The 25,757-nt window shown below is 46.1% G+C and overlaps 1 protein-coding gene across 2 annotated transcripts in view; it reads left to right on the top strand.

Moving 5' to 3' along the window:
- The first annotated feature begins 1,136 nt into the window (after window positions 1–1,136).
- CPVL (carboxypeptidase vitellogenic like) overlaps window positions 1,137–25,757 on the top strand; it is a 632,086-nt gene continuing 607,465 nt past the window's right edge. The window contains exons 1-2 of one of the 2 annotated variants that reach the window (XM_086941713.1): window positions 1,137–1,308; window positions 12,880–13,080. In XM_086941713.1, coding sequence (XP_086797839.1) covers window positions 12,882–13,080 — 199 coding nt within the window. In that variant the 5' untranslated portion in view covers window positions 1,137–1,308; window positions 12,880–12,881. Of the gene's footprint in view, window positions 1,309–12,875; window positions 13,081–25,757 lie in introns of both variants that reach the window. The other variant, XM_086941714.1, reaches the window with a different exon arrangement.

Below are 25,757 nucleotides of genomic sequence, written 5' to 3'. Positions count from 1 at the left end.
CTGAGGTGCCATTTAGCCTTCTTCCCTTTAGCATTTTAACATGCTTTCTCCCTTTGTATTTTATGGACTAGTAACTATGCTGATAACCTTGTTGCTTATACTATGTTTGCTTGTATTAGCTAAGATACTGCGCCTGAGAACACGGCATTAGAAATAAACATTTCAAACTTGCACGTGTCTTCATTTACTCCTCGTTTTGGACTGGTATGTTAGTATTACAAGAGTGTTCATGTGTTCCACATTACCTGAGATGTTCTACATCCATGTTCTGGGTTGTCTAATCATTGGGGGTATGGAAGAACCAATGAGACACTGATTGCTAGTCTGGTATGGGATTTTGGATACTGAGGTGAGTTTTGGTACACCCTAATTCACTAAGGTTCTAGGTCTCTATGCACAGTTCTGTGTAGGAGCAGAATCCCTGTGACAATTGTTTTGACCTTCATTAAAGTTTGGGAGGGATGTATTATCCGGCTGGATACATACGTTCTAGTGTTTGCCCTGCTGTAAGACACACTAAACACCCACCCACCACAGGCGTCACCAGTCAGGTGACCCTGACAATAAAAGGGGCCGAGCGCAAGTGCTCTGGGCCACTTAGGCACCCATACCAAATGTGTCTGTGTGTTCCTTATCTGAGTATGTGGGCTTAGCACCCGCCAACTCTACAATTACGTCTGTTCATCAATCTCTAAATTGCCCCCCTTAGTTTTACATGCGCTGCGCTAGGAAACAAAAATATAAAATGAACAGGGATTTTTTTCTTCTCAAAGACTCAAGAAAGTTTTGCATACAATTAATACCACTGCTGTAGGTGCTGGGGGTGGGGGGGTGAGCGGAAGTGTGTCTGTATGGGCACAAAAGTATAAAAATATAAAATCCAACCTATTCTTGAAATCCTATTAACATTCCATGAACGAAAAAAAAATCATTTACTGACCAGAAGAGGGTGCTCTACAACTGTATATAACATCGAGCTATTAAAACCGTCTACTGCTTTAGTTTTGCTCAATAATAATGCGGTCTTTTGTGCCACCTCGTGGTTTCTGTCTGAATACCTCAACGTCTCCAGGCAGCGTCCAGGTCTGCATTTTCTGGACGTACTGGGTCAGGTGATTTCATCGCCCAGACCTCGTGATTTCACTCAAACTCTCGGAGAAGCGGAACTAAAGGCGCTACAGTTCTACGTGAGCTGATAGCTGAGCGTGTGTTTGAGCCGTGAAAAGTACGCCGTTACGCCAGTGTCACCTTTCATTTCGGCACATTAGCCCAGCGAGACCGCACCGTCGCTGCCTGCAGAGACCGCCGGTAGGAGTGTTTGAAGGGTGTATATTATGTTTATGCGCCGGGAAGGAATGATTTGTTTTTTCGCGCCGTGGCGCGTTAGTCCGTAAACAAAGCTAGTCGCAGTTGCTGGTGCTTGTTACATCGCGGAAATGCCAAGCAACCATTATTTAACAAAAGCGAACTTTAAAAATGCGAATTTTTTCTTCCTCTGTTTATCGAGGAATCTAAGCTATCATTCCGTCCACAAAAATCCATCATTTAAAATGTGTTATATTGTGACGCGACAATGGAAGGATTACATAGTACACACAAACGAGTGAATATGTTTAATAGTTCGTACAATATTGACACACTTAACGATGGTGCTCAAAGCATTCCCGTAAACTTAGCATGGTGGTTGTTCTTTTTTCTGCCCTGGGCCAATGTAACAATGCGACAAAGCACTTTCTCTAGGCCTGAGGTGTCCAATGGGATGTGCGCTACGGCTGGTGCTTGGCATCCGTGGAAGGGCGGTGCGTTGCAAGTAAATTAGACCTTGTGCTCCAACAGGAGCTTCGCTTAGCCGCCGGTATTGAAAGCCTAGACTAGCAGCGCCATTCTGCCACTGCAGCTCATCCACAGATCTAATGACCATACATTCAGGGCTGTTTACCTCACCCTCAGGACCTTGAATCCTTTGGTGACACCCATATCCCCACGCCTTTGCTTATCAGATCTCTGAATCCCCTATCTGCAGTCTGGGAGTAAAACTCCTTTTAAATGATCCTAGTTAATGAGTCCTGAGGTTAATGGTCATCCTCGGGTCTCGAGGCGTCAGTTCACTCTCAGGGACCATTGGGCTTTGCTTATCCTAGGTCCTCGAGGCCTGCTATCAAATTGTCACTAAATTTCCAACTCCCTAGTGGGACACTTACTCTAATTTCCACTTTCCAGTCACCTGAGGCTCCTGCCCAGTTAAGAGCCCTGATGTTCCAGCTTTCTCTAGGTGCCTTTGGAATCCTTCTGGCCATCTGATATCCACATTCACTCCTAACCCCTGTAGTTCTTGTTTACTTTGGCCCGAATGCCTCAGAACACCCTCCGTTCTTTGAGAACCATGTTCACTCTAAGAATCTGTGAAGCTTATATATACCCTTAGATCCCTAAGTGCTCTGCTCACCCTAAGGGCACAAGGCTCACCAGATCCCTAAAGCGCCTGTTCACCCTTAATCCTCACAGGGGGCCTTGCGGGTGAGTATGCTTCGAAGATGTTCTCTCAGTTTCGGGCCCTGACCCTCCAGTTCACCATCAGCTCACTGAGATTCGCTCCCACCCTACATTCCCTGATACCGTGTTTAGGTCTTCAAGGCGTCTGCAGGCCCACGGGGCTCCTAATCTCTTTGAGGTGCCAGAGGCCCTTGCTCACTGTGGTATCTGGCCGGGGTCAGGAGCCAAGAGACTCTTCCTCATGGACTTTGAGCAGTGTAGCTCTCGCTCATCCTTGGGTCACTGAAAATCCTTTTCAATTTCACATCCCAGAAGTTCTTGCTCCCTTCAGTCCATTGACGTTCCTGGTCACCCTTAATTCTGCTGAGACTTCTGCTCCAGTAGGTAGTCTGAACTCTCCCAGCGATACCAAAGGCACCGGTGACTGTACACATCCAAGCCTTTAATGGATCCTCCTTTTGGTTGCCACACACCAGCCTTTCTGCATTTGATATTTTAAATGTCTAAAACAGCTTGGTACTTGATCGCTTCAATATGTTGGGCAGACATGGTCTGAATCTTCTTGGCATGCTACAAGAAATCACTTAATCTGCTGTGTTTTATTTTATCTTCTATATATCACCTGTTACCTTACTCTCTTTTGCTTACCCACTTGTACAGACATATTGTCACTACTCTCTGGCACTCCTTCATCTCGCTCTCTTTTTGACCCCTTATTTCACCTCCACGCATTCTCATCCAGGGCATCTACTAATGTTGCTATGTTTCTGTCTGTGTCTATATGTATCGTACCGATTTTTCATTCTGTCTCCCTATTTCTTTCTCTATCTCCCTCTGCTTTCTCTATCTCCCTCTGCTTTCTCTGTCCCACCTTTTCCCCTTATTTTTCAACTTTTTCCTTGTCTCTCTCTAGCCCCTTAGTCTCTCTCTCATTTTCCCAATTTCCCTCACACGTGCTCACTATCCTTTCTTTCTGTTTATAAATCCCACACTCTCAATCCTGTCTTCATGTCTTGTATTGTTGCAGTCAGCAACTGACTGATATAGAAAACCTTGGCGTTTGCAGATGAGGGCCAGTGCCTATAGAAGTTCAAAGGCTTGTTGTCCTTGTTTCACAAGATTTTCAAAGGTTTGTGCAAGTGAACGGCCTCGTTCTACCTCTGGAGGTGGGCAGACTAAAAGCCTGTTTTAGAGTTTAGTAGTAATAAAAAAGTGCCTATTTCTGGTGGAAGTGTTGAAACCAACATGGCGTCTCGCACAGGTAACACCGAGGTGGGGAAGGGGCGGGTTGGGGGGTAGTGGAGTACGACATACGACAGGAAATGATAATGTAAAGAAGTAAATAAAACCGCTTACCTTGCACTTGCCACATCGCTGAGTCGTTGCCTGCATTACCTGTGCGAGCCACCACTGAAAACCAAAAGCAAATCCGCTGGCAGGATTTCCTTTACCATACTGTCCCTTTCCTAAAAGAAATTCCACTGGCTCTCCTTCCAATAACCTCCCAATCTTCAAATCAAGCCATGCACTTCTGGAATGTTGCAGAACTAGGTGTTTGAGGCTCTATCCACTTGTCCTTATTCTCATTGACTAGGCAACTTCTGAGACCCCGTCCTTCCCCTTCTCCATTCATTATTTACCTCATCCTTCACCAGTCTCTATCCCTTTGCTGTTTCTCTTCTCTCCACTTTTGCTTTCCACCCTTCACCCTCTTTACACTAATGTCCCGTTCTACTGTTCTCTCCACTCAGTATTTCCGTACTCTATCTTCTTATTAGCATTTAAACTTTTTTTCCTCTTCCTTCCTTTCTGCAGCCATCTTCTCATCCTGAATTTTTCTTATTTTCTCTTATCACTCCCAACCATTTGCTTGTCTGTCCTTTACTCACCATCTCTTGCTTTCTCTCTCTCTCCCCCTCCTTTCTTTTCTCTCTCACCCCCACCGGATATTCTGCCTTTCTCATTCTGTTCCAGGATGGGAAAACAAGGAGTTTTTTTTTTAAATTGGCATAGTCCAAAAAAGTAGGCGAAATTATTAAAACATTCTGGGTTTTTCTTTTTTCTTGCTCTTCAGCGATCCATAGCTCCCTCTCCATTCCATAAGTGGGTGGAATTTTATTTGGAATGAAATTCCCAAACTCAGTCCTTTATGTCATGGCACATTCTTTAACATAAGCCAGGCAGCAGGCACCTGTCTGATTGTTGAGGCTTAGGAAGGAAATAAAGACCACTCCTATTGTGACTCTCCAAGCAAAACTAGTTAATTGTGCTGCTCAGAAAGGGCCTACTGTCTCCTGCTGAAGCGGATCTGGAAGGAGGCACACCATATGTTATGCCTGCTCAGGACGGCCCACTATTATTCTGCACATGACAGTGAATCAGGCTGTCTTTGCGGCTTAGTCATACTAGCACTCACCTATGGCTTCAGCAGCCTTTTGGGTTCTGCACCTGCAGCAAAGTTGGCCCAATACACGTGGAGCTCTGTATCCATTCCCTTAACAGCATTTGCAATGCAATAGGTCTCGCAGTTCTGAGACTTTGAGCTAGTGGCATCTGTTGGATCCCATTTTTTCAAACATTCTGGACCTAAAAGTAATGGCACCAATCCCGATACCGTGGACTGACCACCTGCTCATCCCGTTTAGCTGGGGGATCCCGACCACTCCGCGCCCCAGGCAAGCTCCTGGTAAACCCTCACGTCCTTGGTCCAAACTAGACACTGTTAAGTGGAAGCATGCCCTGGAGCTCTCCTCTCCAATCTGAGGCAGACCCCGCAGTCGCGGATGTCAAGTTTTCCTCGTGGATCGAAAACTCCCTGAACACCGTCCTCCCCAAAAAACCTTACCTTAAACCACGGGAAAAAAACACCTTCCCCTGGTTCACTCAGGAGGTTCGCCTCCAAATAAAACTTTGTAAAAAGGCTGAAAGATTGTGGAGGAAGGACTACGATCTTAATAGTAAGAAGGATTATAAAATCACAATTCTTAACTACAAAAAAGCCCTTAAAGCTGCGCAAGTAGTCTTCAAAAGATCCAAAACATCCTGAAACAACTCCCCTCTCACAATCCCGCCGACCTACCCGACCCACCTCCGATACAGTCGCAGAACTTCAATTTAGGACTGGGCACGTTTACCCCTATCAGCGAGGACACCCTGCCTCCCATTCTACAATCCATGAAGAGTGGCTCCCCACTTGACCCAGCCCCTGTTAAGATCTTAAAACTTGTTGCACCCACCATTCTTGCCCCGATGGTGAAGGTGATCAACTCCTCTCTTTCGCAGGGAATGGTTCCCCCCTAGCTGGAAGAAAGCTGTGCTCAAGGCCCTATTAAAAAAACCTAACCTTGACCCCCTAAACTTGACCAACTTTAGGTCTATTTCTCTTCTGCCAAGCATCAGCAAGATGACAGAAAAATGTATCAATGGCCAGTTGTCTAACTATCTTGAATCCAGCGACATGCTCAAACCCTCTCAGACAGGTTTTTGTCCGGGCCAGGGCTTGGAGACTGCGATGGTGGCGGTAGTTGAAGAGGCCAAGAAGATCATAGATGCAGGAGGATCAGTGGCAGTGATCCTCCTGGATCTAAGTGCGGCCTTTGACACTGTTAACCATCGTACGTTGGTCCAACGGCTCAGGGATCTGGGTATTTCAGGACCTGCCCTGTCCTGGCTAAGATCCTTCCTTCACAGCCGCTCCTTCCAGGTGGCTGAGGGTAACTTCATCTCTAAAGAGACACCAATACACTGCGGAGTTCCGCAGGGCTCTTCCCAGAGCCCTACGCTCTTCAACGTGTACATGTCTTCCCTCGAAAAAATTGTCATCCCTTATGGTATCAAATTACTGACATATGCTGATGATACCCAGCTTGTAGTATCACTTAGCCATCAGGACAATCCTACTATCGATTTGCATTCCTGTCTGGGAGATAAAGTCAGCTGGATGGACAGGTCCCACCTAAAACTGAACAGCGATAAGACGGAGATAATGGTGATGGGCAACCAGTCCCATTTTCGTCCAGAGACCCTGTGGCCTCCCTGTATGGGCCCAACCCCTAAATCTGAAATCAAAAGCCTTGGGATCTGGTTGGACCAGGAGCTTACTCTTTACACCCAAGCAAGGAAAACGGCCGGAGCATGCTATGGTCTTCTCCGCTCCTCCCATAAAATCCTACAGCTGCTTCCTTTTCAGTCTAGGAAGCTCCTTGTCCAGGGCCTAATATTGTCCAGATTGGACTACAGAAATGCCCTCTACCTCTGCACTCCTAAGAAAGTGACAGCCAAACTCCAGGTTGTGCAAAACACGGCTGCCCGGATCCTGACGGATACCAACAACCGGTGTTCGGCCAAACCGGCCCTTGGAGCACTTCACTGGCTGCCAGTACTTGAAAGAGTGCATTTCAAGGCCCTCTGTCTCACCCACAAAATACTATTTGGTAAGGCCCCACCTATCCTAAAAGATCTCATCGTCCCTTACACTACCAGCAGAACCCTTCGATCCACGAACCTTCATCTGACCCTGACGCCCAGGATCAATAGGGCCGATCTGCAGGCCGTCACTTTTTGTATAACTCCTCCAAATTGTGGAATTCACTTCCACTGGACATGCGTACTCAACCCAATCTCCTTCCCTTCCGTAAACTTCTAAAGACCTGGCTGTACCCGTAAGTCTTACCCGCGGCTCTCGCTTGTTTCTATCATTAGCGCTGGGACGCTTACGGGCAGCCATGCGCTCTAGAAATCCTTAAACATAAACATTTACGTGTTGGTTTTTAAAACATAAATAAAAGGCATTGATATTTACAATGCCAACAGCATAAACTCTTGCAAATGCGAGACCTATTGCATTGCAAATGCTTGTTAAATATTGGTTTAACAATGTCAACTAGAACAAGTGTTGCATGGCTAAACACTTATAAGGTCCCAAAGGCGAGACCTTTTGGCTATGCCAATGCTTTTTATTTGTGTTTGTTCTGGGTCGACTTACGTTGAAGACATCACACCCTACCTTACAAATATAGAGTGATTGGTCACTGCTGTTAGTCACAATGTTGTGCAGGTCCTGCAATGTCCTTATAAGTGAGTCATCCTTTCATTATGAAAATAAGCCTCTACTGAATGATTTCCCTGTGGCTCAATCGGGGTGGGCATACTGGCATTCAGCAGTCAGAGACTAGCGCAGACAGGCTTTTCTCTGACAGTCCCATTGTTAGAATCACTTCACTCCAACCCTGTTCCAGCCCCTGCTCCAAATCCCTGGTTACGGGTACACCCTTCCGGAGCAAGGAGAAGTGCAGGTCCTAAGTGGTAGGAAATCAACATACACCGGTATAGTGTGCCAGCCCATTTACCGCACTGTTTGTGGTCTAGGTGGGGTGGGCTGGGGGAGGCAGCTACATATCGTTTGCCTTTATGGCTCACGATCTATGTTACGTTCAACTCCCAAATCCCCATTGTGTAAACTCTTTATCCAAAAAGTCATGGCGGACACAGTCTAAATCAGGCTCCCCTGTCTGGCAAACAATAAGAGTTGCACACTCCTACGTGCTCACCCCTCTTGTGGTCACAAAAAACCCACAATACTGTTTCTTTTTGTGTTGCATGCCCCCCCCCCCCCCAAGGTAAATCCATTGGCACCTCACGCATTGATTGTCCCGAAGACAGATCTCGATAGAGCGTGGAAGTTGAAAACAAGACCATCATGTCAGCTCAACTCCCAGACCCCTACCGTTCACAAGGGGCTTAAACCGATTAACAATAGAACACAGACAGAGGCAAATATTCTAAAGAGAAAACACCACGATAAAATAATGAATCAAGGTACACATTCATTCGAGAGACCCAAATATAACACAAAAAACTGCTGTTTCAGAACGCCTCGCTTTTGACTGGCGAAAAAGTCTTTAAAAACATTACATTCTAAGAAAGTTCCAGAAAGGGACAGCACAGGCGAAAGACAGGGTGTTTGCTGCTCAAATGTCCTGCAGTTGATTGCACGACCCAGGCACAGTGTCATTCATTACTTCTAATCTAGTCTCGCGACCTTGTTACCTTTTGCGCCAGTCTCCCCTGAAATCAGCAAATGAGCAGACAAAATGGTGGCTGGCATAGCCGCTGAACACTCAGTGAATAGGCCATACAAAGTGTCTCCGAAGGCGCAAGCCTGTTTGTACATGGAAAGTAATAAGCGTGTATGCACACACTTTATATTGAACTTTAGAACAATAAAAACCTAAGGCATGCTTCCTCACAAACAATTAAACATTTACTGATATGGTGCCATTCCTTACACTGTTAATAATGTATTTTGCTATCACTTATATTATATTTCGTATTGTGTAAAAAAAAAAAGCACTTGGACACTTTTCAAAAATATGGTGTTATCGCCTGGAAAGGTGAACAGCCCGCGTGTATCACCATCTCGAATATCAAGGGCCAATAGAATTGTGCAGAAGTAACGTTTTCCCCATAGTTATGGCTCTGCAAATTGCCACATAATCCATCATCACCTGCATAATCTTCATGTTTTAATTTAAAAAAAGTATTCTAGTCTTTCTAGCTCAAACAGATCTAAAGTTACTAAAAACATGGCCGCCCATGTTCCTAACATAGTGGAAGGTCCTTCCCAAACGTTGAATGGTCATCGTTTAGTTGTCTATTGCTGCTGTATATGGGTGTTAAACTGGCTCTAGTGAAGTAAAATCGTTTACCTGACAGAATTACCACGTGTAAAGATAAAAAAGAATAAAGTAATAATGTCACAAAATGTGCAGCATTTAGCCGCATAATTTTTCTTTCCGTGCTGCATATTTTAATAATCCATGTCGCATAATTTGGTTATCTCCCTACCACAAAATTCCACTGGCCCTGTCTAGCTTTTAGGTTGCACACAGACCTCATACTATTACCGTTCAATAGTGCCCACTCTGTTGGGTGATATCAACAAACGGTATATTCTACTTAATTTGCTTCGAACTGGACAGAACAAGCTTTACCGCCCCATGCCACCGTGTCTTAACTTATAAAACAAATGCACCACACCCCATGTGCACGCACCTTTTAAGTGCAATGAAATGAACAGACCCGACTGAAATAGAGCGAACTGGTATGAGGCTGGTAATTACCGTGTTTAAATTAAGAAAGTTTCCGAACAGGAGGTCTGCAGGAGTGCAGGAACAGTGGGAAACTATTTTTATCGCCGGAAGGTACAGTCCACAGGAGATGACGAGCCTGTCGCGAGCTATGATTATGTTCTTGGAGAGTCGCCTACAATACCAGGCAGGGCGTGTCGCCTACAATACCAGGCAGGGCGTGTCATCTCGCTTCCGCCTCATTTAAGTCACTGGCGGGTACGGTGTCAGTGACATGACGGTGACGGTAAATGTCACAGACTTCAAAATAGAAATGTTACTCATAAGAAAACCTGGCCACCCTCCATAGCCAGGCAGGCACTCTCATCAGGTACACTAGTGCTGCAGACCACCTTGGCCAGACCTGCCTGGTTGCAGGTCAGAGAGCAAGCTCGGTGCTTGGCACTGTGTTTGGGACACCCACGTCCACATTTCCCTACAGAGGTATCTCTGGCACAAAATGATTTACCTGCTGCGCGTTCTGTTTTTCGTCAGTTCCTCTCACTTAGCGGTGCCTTGACCGATAGAAGCTGAAAGACCTATGCCCATCCTTGCGCAGGCGGCCACTCTGAGAAAGTTAACAGTGCCCCCTCCATCACTTTCTCTCGAGCACCGCAGGTCCTGTATGTAAACTTCCGCCACGGAGAGTCATGCGACCTCTACATTGTGTCACAAGCGCGTAGTTTTCCGTGGCACCCTTGACAAGTACAGACAGGCTCAGAGCACACTTTGCACTGATTGGTTACTCCTAAAAATGTGAGCAGCCTTGCGAGCACACCCATCGCTTTCCCGATTGGGTCACTGTCAATCGGTCCTTTAGTGTCTTGCTTTGGACGTATCGTTTTTTAAAACATTTTTTTACTTTGCTCTTAGATACATATATACACTTTTGGATTTGCCACAGGCAATCATAAAAAAAGACGGAGACCTGAATTTAAGTGCAAGGTAAAATCAAACAGGGAGGGGCGGAGATCAACGCAAATAATGACGAAATGTAAAATTACATTGAAGAAATGGATACAACTAGACAGAAAAGTTAGAAAGGAAAATGCATGATTAAAATGAAATGGGGTGAAATTAATATGACGGACAGAAGGGCTGTACAATGGCACAGACGGAATAACATAGAAAGCCATAAGGGAAACACTAGGCAAACACGGCAGGCTTGAAAACTAAGCGCTCGCCATGACGCAGAGTTTTCTCTTTTTCGGCCTCGGCCTGCTTTCCTTTGGTTTTTTGTCTTTATGGGGCCTTCTGTTTGACCTCATAAAGATAACAAAGCTTTTACAGCAGAAGGAAGGCAAGCCAGTCCGTCCAAGTAGGATGGCAGAAAAAGAGAAAAGAATACGTCACCATGACCTCTTTCCCAATGGCTGGCCACCGCTGGCATAAACGGTGACGCCGGTCAATGGGAAAGAGGGGCGGGGATTAAAGCCCTCTAGTGAAAGCTCCTCAGTCATAAGATCTCGCCAGCGAGACTGCGCATGCACAGCCTATGCAGGCTTCGACCTAAAAACGGCCCATCAGCTGACATGGGCAGATTGCCAATTTGTCAACGATCAGTTTCCCTCCCTAATCCTGGTCAATGGTCCAATCACAAATCCTGAATGATCTTTGCTGGCGTCACATTATCTAACCCTGTTATTGGCCACAGGATGCCCTACCTTCTGACAGCAAGAAGTCTCTCTATACATGTAAAAACAAATAATGTTACCAGAACATCCCTTTTTTGCAAAAGAGGCATGTCCTAACCACATTACTTTGAAAGGAACAGAACAAGTGGATTGGCCAACACACATAAAGCCACAGTGTCTTAGAGCCAGCGAGGAACCAATGTCAGAAAGTGAAACAAGGTGAGCTGGAAACCTCTGCATAGAGTGGGTTCCCAGCTCGTGACTGGAAGAGCTACACAGCTGATGTAAATGATGGGCTTCCATATCTCCCCAGGACATCATCAGCATACTGAGAAGCTTTTGTGTTTTTATTTTTTTTTATTTCCCTTTTCTGGGCTGGGGAGTGAGGGGAGGGATACAAGAGCCTCACAAGCAGTGCTCTGCACAGAGTCCCCATCTCCTACCAATATCTCACCCCCTCACTAAACAGTGAAAACATTTGAGAAGTTGCAGGTCTGCTAACATTATCTTTATACAATTGCATAAAACCGTGGTTCTAGAAGTACATATGTTAAGTAGTTAATTTGGTGTGTGTGTGTGATACGAGTAATCCACTCCATTCTTGTGCTAAAAGCTGTTAACACGGAGTATGGATCCCTTGCTCTTTAGATATGTTAATTAACGTTCAGAGGATAAAGGATTATATTTCCATTGCATGTTTTGTATTCTTTTACCACGCTGTAACATGCTGTTGTTTGCAATCAAAGGTATTCAGTAAATAACTTTGTCTAGCATCTCTCTTTATTTGTGTCTGTGTGAGTGTGTGTGTGTGTGTGTGAGAGAGAGAAAGAGAGAGAGAAGGAAAAAACCTCCACTTTAATGTCTAGTACCTTCAGGAGTAAGTCTTCCAAAATAGAGACACAAGGTGTGACTCATCTGAGCCTTACTGATAAACATAGACATTTATTAGGTCTGCCTTTCTACATTATTTACTTCCCCCTCCTCATACCTTTGCAACCCAAAACATAGCGTTTAAAAAAAAAAAGAGTTTTAGGTTTGATCGTCTGAAATGGAAATCTTGCAAATTACTTACCTTGTCATTTAGGGCCTAGGTTGGGTTTCGTTGGGCTTGGATTTCACATTTGGCTCTGCTCTGTGTATTCTTGGCCCTCCATGTCTCAAAATGGTTGCTTGGTGTGTTTATCCCCACATAATACTATGGGATGTGTGCCTGGGTTTCTGGTAAATTCCGTTGTTTCACAATATGCTTCCCCTCTAGCCACATCCAGGGTCAGAAACACAATAATTCTTTCATCATGAAATGCTTTCGACCCTCTGTTATTTGCCCAATGGAATTTGCGGGACCTTTTTGATTCATGATGCAGTAGGTTATCCTGTGTTCAGACCTAATTCTGGTTACCTTTCCTGGGTTTTCTCCTTCCATTCATTGGAGATCATGTTTGCCTGGTCTCCTGCATGGCGAACAAGCAATGACCAAGGTGGGGAAACACAATTGACTTACAAAACCAGTTACAATTATGAACTCTCAAAATTTTAAGTTACTCATTGCTCATTAGCATTTAACTTATTTTGTGTTACTTTAAGGGCACCACTTTTGTCTAATAGAATTGATTTTTTTCAGGAAGTTATGGCTAAGATGCAGAAGAAGATTAATTTGTTTGTGATGGTGAGCCTTGCTGTGGCTCTGAATTTATGCAGTGCTGAGAAATGGATGAGTCCTTTCCGGAAAATGTTCAAAGGGATAAAGGTGTCCACACCAACAAGAGGAGACCCTGGGAAACCTCTGTTCCTCACTCCATACCTTGAAAGTGGAAGAATCCAGGAAGGTACAAATATATTTAATTTTTTCTACATATATAGGCAGAATTTGCTGTTCAAAATATCACAAATATTTGTGCCTACAATGGTAGCTTTTTCAAATTTTGAAATACTGCTTGAAGCAGAATGGGCTATTTTTGAAGCCAACAATTAATGCTCCTTGAAACAAAATAGTTTCATGTTTTGGTAACAATACCGAAATCTAACCAAACTTTTTATTTTAGAATATTCTTTGAGTATAGTTGTCTTTGTCTACTGTGTATTCTAGTTTTCAATCTACTGTGTATTCTAGCTTTCAGTTCTGTCCATCAAGAAAGCAACACTTTAGAGTCAATTCGGTTTCACGTTATGGATCACATTGCAATCCTTTGTAACAATTTAACATGTGTTTTGTATACGAGTAATACATTTTCTAAGAATGTGATGTCAAAACTCTATATAGAAAGATATTGTATGGCTGGTGGATTTGTCTTTTGTAGGCTAAAGTCTACTATAGATATAAAATGATGCCAAAAAGGAAGAGAGAAAATGGAGGAAAAAGTTTGCAAAGAAACCATTTCAGTTCCTGTTGCTTGAAAGATTAGATCCAGACAAAAGGAGTGCAAGCCCTCTCTAATGTTCACCCAGTCTAAAGTCTTCAGATAGTCAGTCCAAATTTCAAATGCAGGTGGGCTAAGGTGTTCACTCACTTACCTGTACAAATACAATGTTTTACATTCTAATAGAAATGAAAGCAAGCCATCTTATGAATTCACAACACACCTACTCTCAAGGCAATACGCCCAAGACTAACAACTCAGCCCAACAACACTTAAAATAACAACTCTTACTCATTTAAACACCAACCAACAGTCCATTCACTGCTGACCTTCACCAATCTGTCTGTTTGCATTCATCAACAGCCAGTCACAACCGCATGGTTCTAAGTCCTAGCAAACACCTTGCATGACTCTAACTACTACACACACCTTCACTCTTTGACTCGGGATTCTAATTATGCACCACATAACACAGCTTAAGACACCTCACTTAATATTTATTATGCCATATTTTATATTCTGTGTGATGCTTGCATATGTTTTCCTCAGAAACGAAGTACAGAACGACATTCAGCCAGTGGGGTGACTTCTACTTATCACCGTAAATGTGAAAAGTTTACGCTGAGATAAATGGAAAGACCAGATAATTTCTAATTCACCCCTCTCTGAATCCCCCAGTGTGCTATCTCAATTTGCAGCTTCCACTAGACCCAGTATGTTCACCACATAATAATTTTATATATAAATTCAACATTCTATGTTCCATGACACATATATAATGACCGAATGAGAACCCAAAGCTGTGAGTTATTTACAACACTGTCAGTTCAGTACATTTTATTTTAGTATTTTTTCAACCAATAATTTTTGCCCAATTATTACTAACTTTGCTTTGCAGTTTTTGAGGAAATATTCCGCGTATCATACAGCCTTTGAAATGTATCTTTTGAGGGGTAAGGAATGTGGTTGAGCCATTCCAGCGCATAGACGTCTGTTGGTCTCGGGGACATTGACTCCTGTTTGACGCCCCCTCGTTGCAGTTCTGATCTTGAAGGGGTCTGTGAGTGCCACTAATAAAAAGAGCACGCCTAACTGAACAAGGAGGTAAACTCAGTTTCTATAAATTAAAGAAGTCTAAGAAGTGTAGCCAGCCAGCAGAGGCATAATCTCTCCTAGTTTGAGTTGGTGGGACAGCTGCTAGTTTTTTAAGTTTAGGAAAACTCTAGGGAAGCACCCAAAATTAGTAAGATAATGTTTACCTCGTGCCCAAATATCATTCATAGTGCTCTGCTAACAGGATACAATATTGCTCTTGAAATTACAAGTTTCGAAGAACAGTAAACCGGAGTATTATTCCCTCCTCTTTTGTTTCCTCCCTTGATTTTGCTTTAGTAGGGATCACTGAATAGATCTTCAAACTTGATTCAGTCACCATTGCCTTTCAAGGATTATGGAGAAAAGTCTGAGCTTCGAACATAAGGTAGACTCAGCATATTTTGCTGCTCTGTCTTCCATTTGCAAATTTAATGGTGTATGGAATTCTGAATATTTCGTAGTGCAGATGAAAACCTCTCCCCAAGAGCGCCAAAATACGGTTCCTTAATAATTCGTTTTCAACTGATAAAAGAAGTGCATGCAGTATCCCAAATTCCATATCCTTTTTAGAGTAAGAAAGTTCAGAATCCGAGCGCTGTCTTTCAGCTGAGATCCAGAGTCTCTGGTATTCATCACTGGGTATTCTTTCGACCCAGAATTGCAGGCCTGTCACGTTAGCATAGGCTACATCCAAAATAGAAGGAAGGTGTGTGGTGCATCTGCATAATAGTTTGTATGACCTTGAAGGACATCAATATTACATTTTTTTAAAGCTTCATGCCTCAAATAGCCTTTAAAACACTGAAATGGAAACATGCAACACTAATTCAGCAGTGGACACTGTAAGCCTTTGTTCAGCTAGAAAAATTCTGGAAAACATAGTACTGCTTGTACAAATATTTCAGCTGAAGCTGACAGACGATGTTTGGGCACTAAAGGGGAGGAAAAGGGAAACAACAACAACACTTTGGAACAACAGGCAATTGAAAGTTTCAGGCATTGCAACCACCTTATTCAGGGAATGCATTGAACTATTAGAATGCGCATAAAAAGGCAACGTAGTGGACCAGGAATCGTTTCAGCAAACAGTAACGTGTGCAATCAATGTAACTCAACAGATTACTGCACTGCAAAAATAAATAGGACAGAAACGGGCACTGCAGCATAGTGAATCAATAAGTCACAGCCTCTGGGGTCAAAAAGTGTTGGCTTTTCCTCTGTTGTCTTTCATTACAGTCGTTCAGTTCTATTACATACGTTATTTTCAGGAGTAAGAAGTTGTGACCTGCACAAGTGATGGTAGTCAATGTTTGTGCATTTTTGGTGCTGCTCGACATGTCGGCCGCGTTCAATACGGTTGACCATGCGATGTTACTGGGCAGGCTCCGGGAATCCGGGGTGACCGGCCAGGCCCTGGACTGGCTGGCCTCATACCTCTGCAACAGGCAGGAATCTGTGGCCCTGCCGCCTTTTCGATCAGCCATAAAAGATGTAAATCAGGGTGTGCCGCAGGGTTCCGCAATCAGCCCGATTCTTTTTAATTTATATCTTCGCCCTCTAATAAGTTTGATTAAGTCATTTGGCATTTCTGTTATCAATTATGCTGATGACACTCAACTTATTTTTTCCTTTGAGGGCAGGGAAGCGGTTTCCATGGAATCCTTTCATCGTTGCATGACTGCAACGACGGACTGGCTGCGTCAGAATTCGCTCCAGTTCAATGGAGCGAAGACTGAAGTTCTCCATTGCTCACTGGACCGATTGCCCCGTCCTCTACCTGAGGGGTTTTGGCCTTTTTCTACTCTAGGCACGGTAGCGGCGGCAGAATCCGCCCGTAACCTAGGCGTCCTGTTCGGGCCTAGTCTCCAGCTGGAGGCCTTCGTCAATAAAACCACGGCGACCTGCATGCTATTACTTCGCATGTTACGGAAAATCCTTCCGTTATTTTCCCCCGCGGCAAGGACGGAAGCAGTGCGTAGTATCATCCTCCGTAGATTAGACTACTGCAACGCACTGCTTCTGGGGGGCCCCCAATACCCTGGTCGCGAAGCTGCAATGGGTGCAGAATATGGCAGCCAAATTGGCCCTTTCAAGACCGCGGTCTGCCTCTTCCTCTCTTGCGCTCTCGGATCTTCATTGGCTCCCTATCCAAAAACGGATCTGCTATAAATCTTCCTGTCTGGTTTTCAGAGCTCTGCATGGGTTGGGTCCAGTGATGTTGCAAGATCTATTCTCCTGGTACTCTACCGCTAGACTTTTGAGATCTTCCTCGGCGTTCCTGGTTACAATCCCCAGGTTAAAAAGGGTGAGGATGGGCGGCTGCTCTTTCAGCTTTGCGGCCGCCAAACTATGGAACTCCTTACCGTTGTCCCTAAGGTGCAAACAGGATCTTTTGTCTTTTAAAAAGGATCTCAAAAGTCATCTCTTCCCGAGAGCAGTGAAGTGTTAAACATCTGTAGGTAATGTTTTGGTCGAAGCGCCAGGATACCCTCTGGGTGACAGCTGCGCTCTAAAAGTGTGCTTACAATTACAATTGTTAGGGACATAAAAATGAGGCTTGCAAGCCCACAGTGCAGCCCACAGGCTCAAACTGAAGAAGTGAAATCCTGGGATGAATGATCAAAAGTATTTAAGAGACACAGGTGCAGATTTAAGGAGATGGGTCAATCTAGTAATGGTGATTGCCTAATGAGGTCGAGCTGATGAAGGCTACTGAGGACAGATAAAAAAGACATTTGTGACAGACTTCAGACCTGAATTCCAGGAAAGAAAAGCAAAATGGGGAAAACCTAATAATTGGTTAGAAGGAGTCAAACATCCGATATGACCCATACTGGTAGGCGCAATTTATGTTGATAACCTATTGATATGAGGGTATCAAAAATGCCATCAGTTTTCACTTGTCCTTAGGCCCTATTAAGTTACTCTATTTCACACATCTCTGGATAGCTTACCTTCAAAATGACTGAGATACTAGCATGGCTGTAAAAATGATGAGGAAAAGCTGCTTGCTGGGAAGGGTCTTGCACTGAAGCAGACCGGTCAAAGAAAGTTAGAGATGTTGAACCCCACCCCACAGATGGGGACACTAGTTCCCCAACATTCCAAGCTATGTAACATATACAACCTGCTGCTTTTGGGTTCACCATTGGCATCATTTTCCCCCACTAGACCATTATCTGATGCTGTTTGAAAAATGGATAATGGGGTATTTACCCCAGCACTCTTATCACCTTTGGCTTCACCTTATAAATTGGGCCTATGGTGCAAGTCTGTTTCATGATTTTGTCAGCTCAGTATCTGAGATCATGGTTGAGCGATAAATGGATATTTTTCAATCAAGCCATAAAGAAATACATCTCGAAAAATGCATACATTTTTCTTTAATGGCCAACATCACAGATTTCATCCTGATTTAACTTGAATTCTGCTCTTCATTTTTCAATATGAAGCTATTCCTTTTAAATGACCTTGAAATATTCTTCCTCTCTCCAGTGTTCCCTTTGTGCTTTGGGTTCTGGCCTTGTGTGAGAATTCTTCTTCATGAAGCAGTCTTCATTCATTAAGCTAGACTCTAGCTTCTTTAACTACTAGGATACTTAGAGCTCTAGTTTTTGGCCATACTTCTCTAGTTCTTTGATCCTCTCAGCAGTGTATGTCAAAGGCTTAATCAAACAAAGTCTGTATCACACACTTTGCTAAATGTAGTTGTTCTTTAATGTACTGGTAAGAGGAGGGCATGGCTGGCAAGATCGGCAGTGCTGAGCGAGAGCTCCTGGCCTGACTTCAATATCCTCCTTCATCCTGTCACCCCTAGGACCTTCAAAGTGTGGTAACCCCATTCCTGTTGAGGGGTATGTGCAGGGGTTGCTTCGTTAGCCCCCTTACTAATCCAAGACCGAAAGATCTCCGCCATAAAGAGGTTCCTTTCCTTGACTGCAGCATCGACGAAGGCCAGGGTGGCGTTTGCTCCACGACAAAGGTAAGGCTGGGACCGGCAGCCTTTGCCTGGGCACAGTGGCGGAGTAGTGAGACACACCACTGGAGAATGAGCTTGTGCCCCCACCCCCTTCCTGAGCAGGAGGATGAGATTCAATATACGGCATAGAGGGCTGTTAACGATTAGCAGGGGACCAGCAGCCCGCCCAGGAGGCAAAAACATTGATCCAGGTGCGTGTGGCATTGGGTACTCATGTTGTTTGCCTGGGCCCCCTTGGCATCAGTGCAATATGGACTGGACTCGCATAGAGACCCGGGATGCACTGGAAGGCCTGTGAGGTCGGGTGTATGAGCTTGGTCGGGACGGTCCGGAAAGGGGATTCCCTGCATGCCTGAAATCGCTTAACTGTTTTGATCCCTGAGGTGGGGTAACCACAGCCAGCTGGGGGTCGTCTGCCACATGCACGAGGTTTCTGGCTACCTGCGCGCCCAGGAGACATGAGAAGGCCTAGTTTTTCTCCCAGCTGCAAATTCCTGATTGGCTCCGCAGTGGTGTCCGTGAGGCATTATTTTGCCCAGAGGGCTATGGTGAGCCTGTGGAAGATCGCAGAAAGGGCCTGTTTGAGGCCACACGCAGAGAACGGTATCTGTGGGGAGAATTGTGACGCCCCCTGCTCTGCTGATACAATTGGAAACACCAGGTGAGTCCTGAGCTGTGCTGGATTCGTATGCGGACCCCAAGTGGACGGGTGATCCTGGCCTGCCAACGCAGATGCCTTGCCTGGGGTGTTAGCGGGTAAATATGCCTACAAGGAATTTTCTTTCTTTTGCTCAATCTAATATCTATTAGGCAAACAGTGGGTGCATGCTCTATCCAGTAGCTTACATCAAATTATTTAAAAAATTGAATTGACTTATTCCAATTTGATCAAATCTGCCACAAATAATTTCACATGGGTGTAAACATTTTGAAATATAAACTTATAATGAAAAACTTATCAGAGGGTACAAAAATCAATTACATATATTAATATAAATGAACACATAGTGATAGAGATTCAAAAGTGATTTGTTATAATCATCTCATTATCACTGATGTGGACACCTATTTCAAACAATATGTACAACAGAAAAATGGAACTGATCAAACAGAAAACAAATCCTCAGGTGAACAATTCGCAAAGAAATTAGGTGTAGTGGTCGACGTTTCGCTGTAGATAGTTAAGACCTCAGTTAGACCATCTTCAGGACAGTAAATTCATATGTTGAATGACCCTTGGGGGACTACATGAACGCCTTCAGAATGTAGTTAAGTTCATTAAAATTGTCTGTCTGACATCAAAAATAAAGCTACTAAATAGCTAATGTTGTTCCAAGGAGGTTCCGAGAAGGGTGTGAGCAATCTTTCAACGGTCCTCACGGACCAATTTGTTCAATTCCAGCATTACTAGTTACTTGGGGGCCGATTTGGATGGCGGGCGGACTTTCGTTGGTCCGCCCGCCACCCTAGCGGTGCTGGGACCGGCCGCCAGTGGTGCGGTGGTCCCGCACCTGCAATTAGGATGCGACCTTGGCAGTGGCATCCTCTATTCCAAGCATGTGGCGGGCGATGCTCACAGCACCGCCCGCCACAATGCTGGGAAGGCATTGTGTGCATTGTCATGCACAAGGTGACAGGCACCGCGCGGTGCCTGCCACCTTATCAATGACCATGTAAGGGCGTACCATAGGTACCCCCATGTGCACCCCCCAATACCCTGGGGTGCCCGCAACGGGCCCCCAACAGCAAAATCCGCATGCCTTTCCGTGGCGGCATCGTCGCCACGGAAAGGCTGCTTTCCGCACCCATGCTAATATGAATAGCTAATATGAATAGCGGTGTCTAGCAGACACCGGCACCATATCTAGCCTCCTTTCCGGCCGTTCTACTGGTCGACTGGTGGAAAACCGGCAGACGGTCTTTCCGTCCGTGGGGGTCCCCCCCGCCATACTAATATGGCGGGGGAAATTGGTGGCAGGCGGAGGGAAATGTAGGGTAGGTCGTCACGCCATGCTGGCGGTGGCGATCCGCCATACATCGTAATCAGCCCCTTAGTATCTAAAAGGGACGGGCACTGCTCTGCACGCCGTTCCGCTGTCACAACAGTCTGCGGTTTCTGGGGTGTGGCAGAGCTGAAGGACCTCGCCTGCTCCCACACCCCCCCACCCCTCCCCCCTGCTTGGCTGCCGGACTTTTATTGAGGCAGCGCAGAGATCCAATGCGTGACTACCCACTCTGCCTCATTTGCTAGTGGGTCACAACCCACATTTGGGGTCACTACCTAGTGACCACTGACCCAGCTCATGAGACACAAGAACTTAGCGCCCATTGACTTGCCTGGCTGTGTCTGTCCGCCTGCTGTAACCATGTGACGGGAGGCCTGGTGGAAAACCGGCAGACGGTCTTTCCGTCCGTGGGGGTCCCCCCGCCATACTAATATGGCGGGGGAAATTGGTGGCAGGCGGAGGGAAATGTAGGGTAGGTCGTCACGCCATGCTGGCGGTGGCGATCCGCCATACATCGTAATCAGCCCCTTAGTATCTAAAAGGGACGGGCACTGCTCTGCACGCCGTTCCGCTGTCACAACAGTCTGCGGTGCCTGGGGTGTGGCAGAGCTGAAGGACCTCGCCTGCCCCCACCCCCCACGCCCCTCCCCCTGCTTGGCTGCTGGACTTTTATTGAGGCAGCGCAGAGATCCAATACCTGACTACCCACTCTGCCTCATTTGCTAGTGGGTCACAACCCACATTTGGGGTCACTACCTAGTGACCACTGACCCAGCTCATGAGACACAAGAACTTAGCGCCCATTGACTTGCCTGGCTGTGTCTGTCCGCCTGCTGTAACCATGTGACGGGAGGCCTGCCCCGCTCCATGACCTTGGCAGGCCTGCAGGTGGTGTTGTGAATTGGAAGTGTGGGAAGCGACGACTGCGAGTACCATGAGGAAGATAATCGCACCAGCACACGGAGGGGTGTCCTGGGTGGGTGACGCAGTAGACAGCAGTAGACAGCTGGGACAGATAGGGAAAGGTGGCCTCACCAAGGGGAGAACTGACAACTGCGCCTCGCAACCAGGACCCTGTAGATAGTTATTTTGCTCTGACCCATCAGACACTGTGAACAAGCACAGAGCACCCAGAGGTGCACAACAAACAAAAATTTATTAATTCACAGCACCCCGGAAACAGGCGGTGGCTTGCCGGCAGATGGCAGTGAGAGACAGTGGGACCTGCAGGAACCAACAGGGGCCCGGATCCTAGTGGCTATTGAGTCATCAAGCTCAGTGATTAACCTACTGAGAACAGATCTATGCATGGTGGCAGAGAGATCAGTTGGAACAAAACAGCAGGTGTCCAAAATTAAAGAAGAAATGACTGCGCTGAAAGCCGCAGTGGCCACTCTTGAGTCCTGATACAAAAATTGGAAGCCCAAGCAGAAGATGGAGAGGGACGGCCAGCTGATGCAGTCTGAGGTTTGTATGGTTCCCTCAAAGGGGAGCGGGTGCTCACTGGAGACATTCCTAGAGGGCTGGATTAAAGGGACACAGGTCTTTGTGGGGGAGAGGGCACACAGGTTGTTAGCCACACCACTGTGGCTGGGAGGAACCCCAAGAACCGTAATGGGAAAGATCAATAACTATAGCGATTGGGATACCATTCTACAGGAAGTGCATCCGAAGGGAGATTCCAGACTTTGAGAACCATTTGTATCTTCCTGGACTACACAAGAGCTGTTCAGTTACAAGCTGAGTCCTTTAGCAGTGTCAAGCAAAAACTGAAAGCAATAGGACCCACATGTTGCTTTTCCCGGCTAAATTGAAAGTACTGCGAGCCATTTGTTTGCACTTTGTCATAGCTGCGGAGGATGTCTAGGACTGGTTAGAAGATGGAGGCCACTGAATCCCAGCACCGGGAGATTTCCCTCCGGATGCCTGAAGAGGCAGGAGGACAGTACCCATGTCGAGGAGGAGAAACAGACCATGGCAACTATCTCAACTTTGCTCAGGAGCCAGGTTTGTCAAGATGGCACCCTGTGCTTAGACCTGCAGTGACAGGAGAGGGAAGTGGCTAGGGCACTGGTGGAGGTGGGCACCTCCACTGCATCCTCTGGAGCTGGTTCGGATCTGGTGGACGATACTCCGCTTCCAGGGACAGAAAGTGACCCAGTCTAGCAGATGGTGACGTATATCTTCCACTCGCAGCAATGCAGCTAACGTGTTTGGGTGAGTCGAAAAGATGTACCCGGAGGTGAGTTCATGGCACTTAAGGTACTGTTCATCGTGGACTGCTCTTCCGCCGCACTGGGAAAGAGTTTGAACCTGACCATTCACTGGGACACAGCTTGGGACAAATGCCGCGAGGGGCGATGCTGGGCACCCAGGGCTACATCATCTATCGAGCAATGCCCACAATTGGTAACCTCTTCTTTCTTTTCCTTTGTTGTGGTTGATTGGTGTGGGAAAGAGTGTGTGAGGCCTGTGTTGCTACCACGGGGTGGGACTGTGTACCAGGCCATAACTAGAATTTTCATGGACCTCACCTCATCACTTGGGGGATTCTTTGGTACTGTTGGAGGGACACAACGTAGGTTTAAGTTAATTCAGGTGGGTGGGTGCTATGAATGGCTGGTCAGACACTTGTTGAGTTCAGAGTTGTTTACCCGGCGAGGGTGATGGATAGACAGTTGCGGTTTAGAGTTTGTTTATGCAGCGGGTGGTGACTCTTGTTCCTGTGTGGTAGGGAAAGGGGGCAAGGGAAGGGTTGTGGGGGGGAGGACATCATTTGCAGTAACACAAGATGGAAGAACACATGCAATTTCTCTCATGGAATGTGAGGGGATTGAATTCATTTGTTAAGATATAGGACTCATTCCTATCTCAAGCGGGTGGGAGCTGACATCTCACTACTACAAGTGACACACTTATCAGATAACTTTGCCCAAAAATTACAGAAGAAATGGAGAGGACCAGTTTTCTCATTGACCTACTCCTCTTATGCCAGAGGCGTGTCCATTTGGATAGGACCTGATGTCCCGTTCCAGTTGCGTGGTCACACTGCAGATGTGGCAGAGCGCTATGTGCTCCTGTATGTTGTTTTAGATGGTAGGGGATCTGCCTTTTTAATTTATGCGCACCAAGTACTGACGACTGTGGATTTTTTCGAGAACTGGAGGCTGAGCTCCAGCCCTGTGTTGGGATGCCCATTGAATGGGTTGGGGAATTTAACTGTGCCCTGGATGGACAGCTGGATAGACACCCCACCCTGCCCCCCAGACTGTGAACAAATCCCCACATGGTTGTGAGTTTGTGAGAGACAATGGCCAGGTTGCAGTTTGTAGACATCTAAAGGGACCTGCACCCAATATCCAGGAAACGTTTTAGCTATACACCTACTCACAGGGCTCATAGCCGGCTAGACCGCTTCTTATTAGCAAACGATGGAGCATTAAACGTCCAGGGAGTGAAATGCCAAGTTTGATTTTTGACAGACGATGCCCCCTTGTTAGTGAATTGTGGGATGAGGGGACACAGACCTAGCTTCCACTGTGGAGGTTGCAGTCAGTCATTGGGGGTCATTGAATATAAGTTAGACATGCAGGTGGTGCTGCAGGGCTACTTGAGCACCAACTGGAACTCTGCTGGGTCGCGCGGAATAGAGTGGGGGGGGCTTTGTAGGTGGTTGGTAGGGGTGAAAGCCTCAGCATAACCTATGGCACTAGAAAGAAACCCGAGCAGGAGCTGAAAGAGGGGGCAGGAACTTCTTACTAGACTACAGCGATGGATGGTGAGGCAGGCAGCGGGAGTTGTTTGGCTTACAGAGGCACACTGGTAGGTCACAACCACCTGGGACAGATTAGTTTGTCATGTGTGGAGAGAATATAGGAAGCGGCTGCACAGGGAGGGGGACCGGTTGGGACAAATGCTGGCTTTGGATGCTCAACCTCGAGCGACCCCCAATGTAGATTCTCTCCCTTAACCGGTCGGACGGCCTAATAGCAGTAGGGCAGGCAACAATTATTTCATTGCTTCAAGATCACTTGGCAGTGGTGTACATGAAGCCGGCGGGCAGGGGAGCACACGGAGTTGTAGATTTTCTAAACCAAGTCCATATCCTCCAACTAACGCTGGCTCAGACAGAGGGGCTAGATGAAGACTCACAATTGAAGGAGCTACAAGACAAGCTTCATGACATGGCCCATGGTAAGTGTCCAGGGGCCTGATTGTCTCCCGGTTGAATATTTTCAGGCATACTCTGCCTCCCTGCTTTCTGCTCTATAGGAGACCCTTAATGAGGCACGAAACAATGGTGCCTTGCCCACCCATATGTGAGAAGCCCTAGTAATTATGCTCTTAAATCCTGGTAAGGACACAGCAGGCCCTATGTCATACTGACTACTATCCATGCTCAACGTGGTTATCAAGCTACTTTCTAAAGTGCTGGTGCTGCGATTAAGGCATGTGGGTCACGCACCTGGTATAGCGAGACCAATGCTTTTTCACGTTTGGGAGAGACACATGAACCTGCAGCACGAAACCCGGGCCCAGCTGTGGGGGCAGTGTTGGTTGCCTTGGATATTGAGAAGGCATTTGATACCCTGTCTTGGGAATATCTGTTGGAAGTACTGCATCAGATGGTATTGGGACAGGGTTTTTATCATGGGTTCGCCTTTTATATCCGAAACCCAGGGCAAGGGTGCGCACTGAACAGGCAGTGTCCGATGCATTCAATATAGAGAGCGGGAATAGGCAGAGGATCATGTGTCCCCGCTCCTCTTTGCACTCGCCATGGAGCCATTGGCGATACATCTGATTGCCAAATTTAAAGACTAGTTTGTGCGAGTGGGCAACGTGACAAATATTGGGTCAATGTACACTGATGACACCCTGATAAATATAACTGATCCGGAACACTCGGTGCCCTGCCTCCTACAGCTTATGACTGAATTTGGGAGGGTGTCTGGCCTACATATCAACTGCCAAATAAACATTGCTTTTTCTCCTGGCGTTCTTAGTTGATAGTGCAGAAGCTGATCACCCTGCGGTGGGATTGCTGTGGGAAACGCGGCAATTCA

This window comes from Lissotriton vulgaris, chromosome 10, assembly GCF_964263255.1.
Source record: "Lissotriton vulgaris chromosome 10, aLisVul1.2, whole genome shotgun sequence".
Classification (NCBI taxonomy): domain Eukaryota; kingdom Metazoa; phylum Chordata; class Amphibia; order Caudata; family Salamandridae; genus Lissotriton; species Lissotriton vulgaris.
The sequence above is the reverse complement of the archived record's forward strand: the minus strand, read 5'-3'. Positions and strand labels throughout refer to the sequence as shown.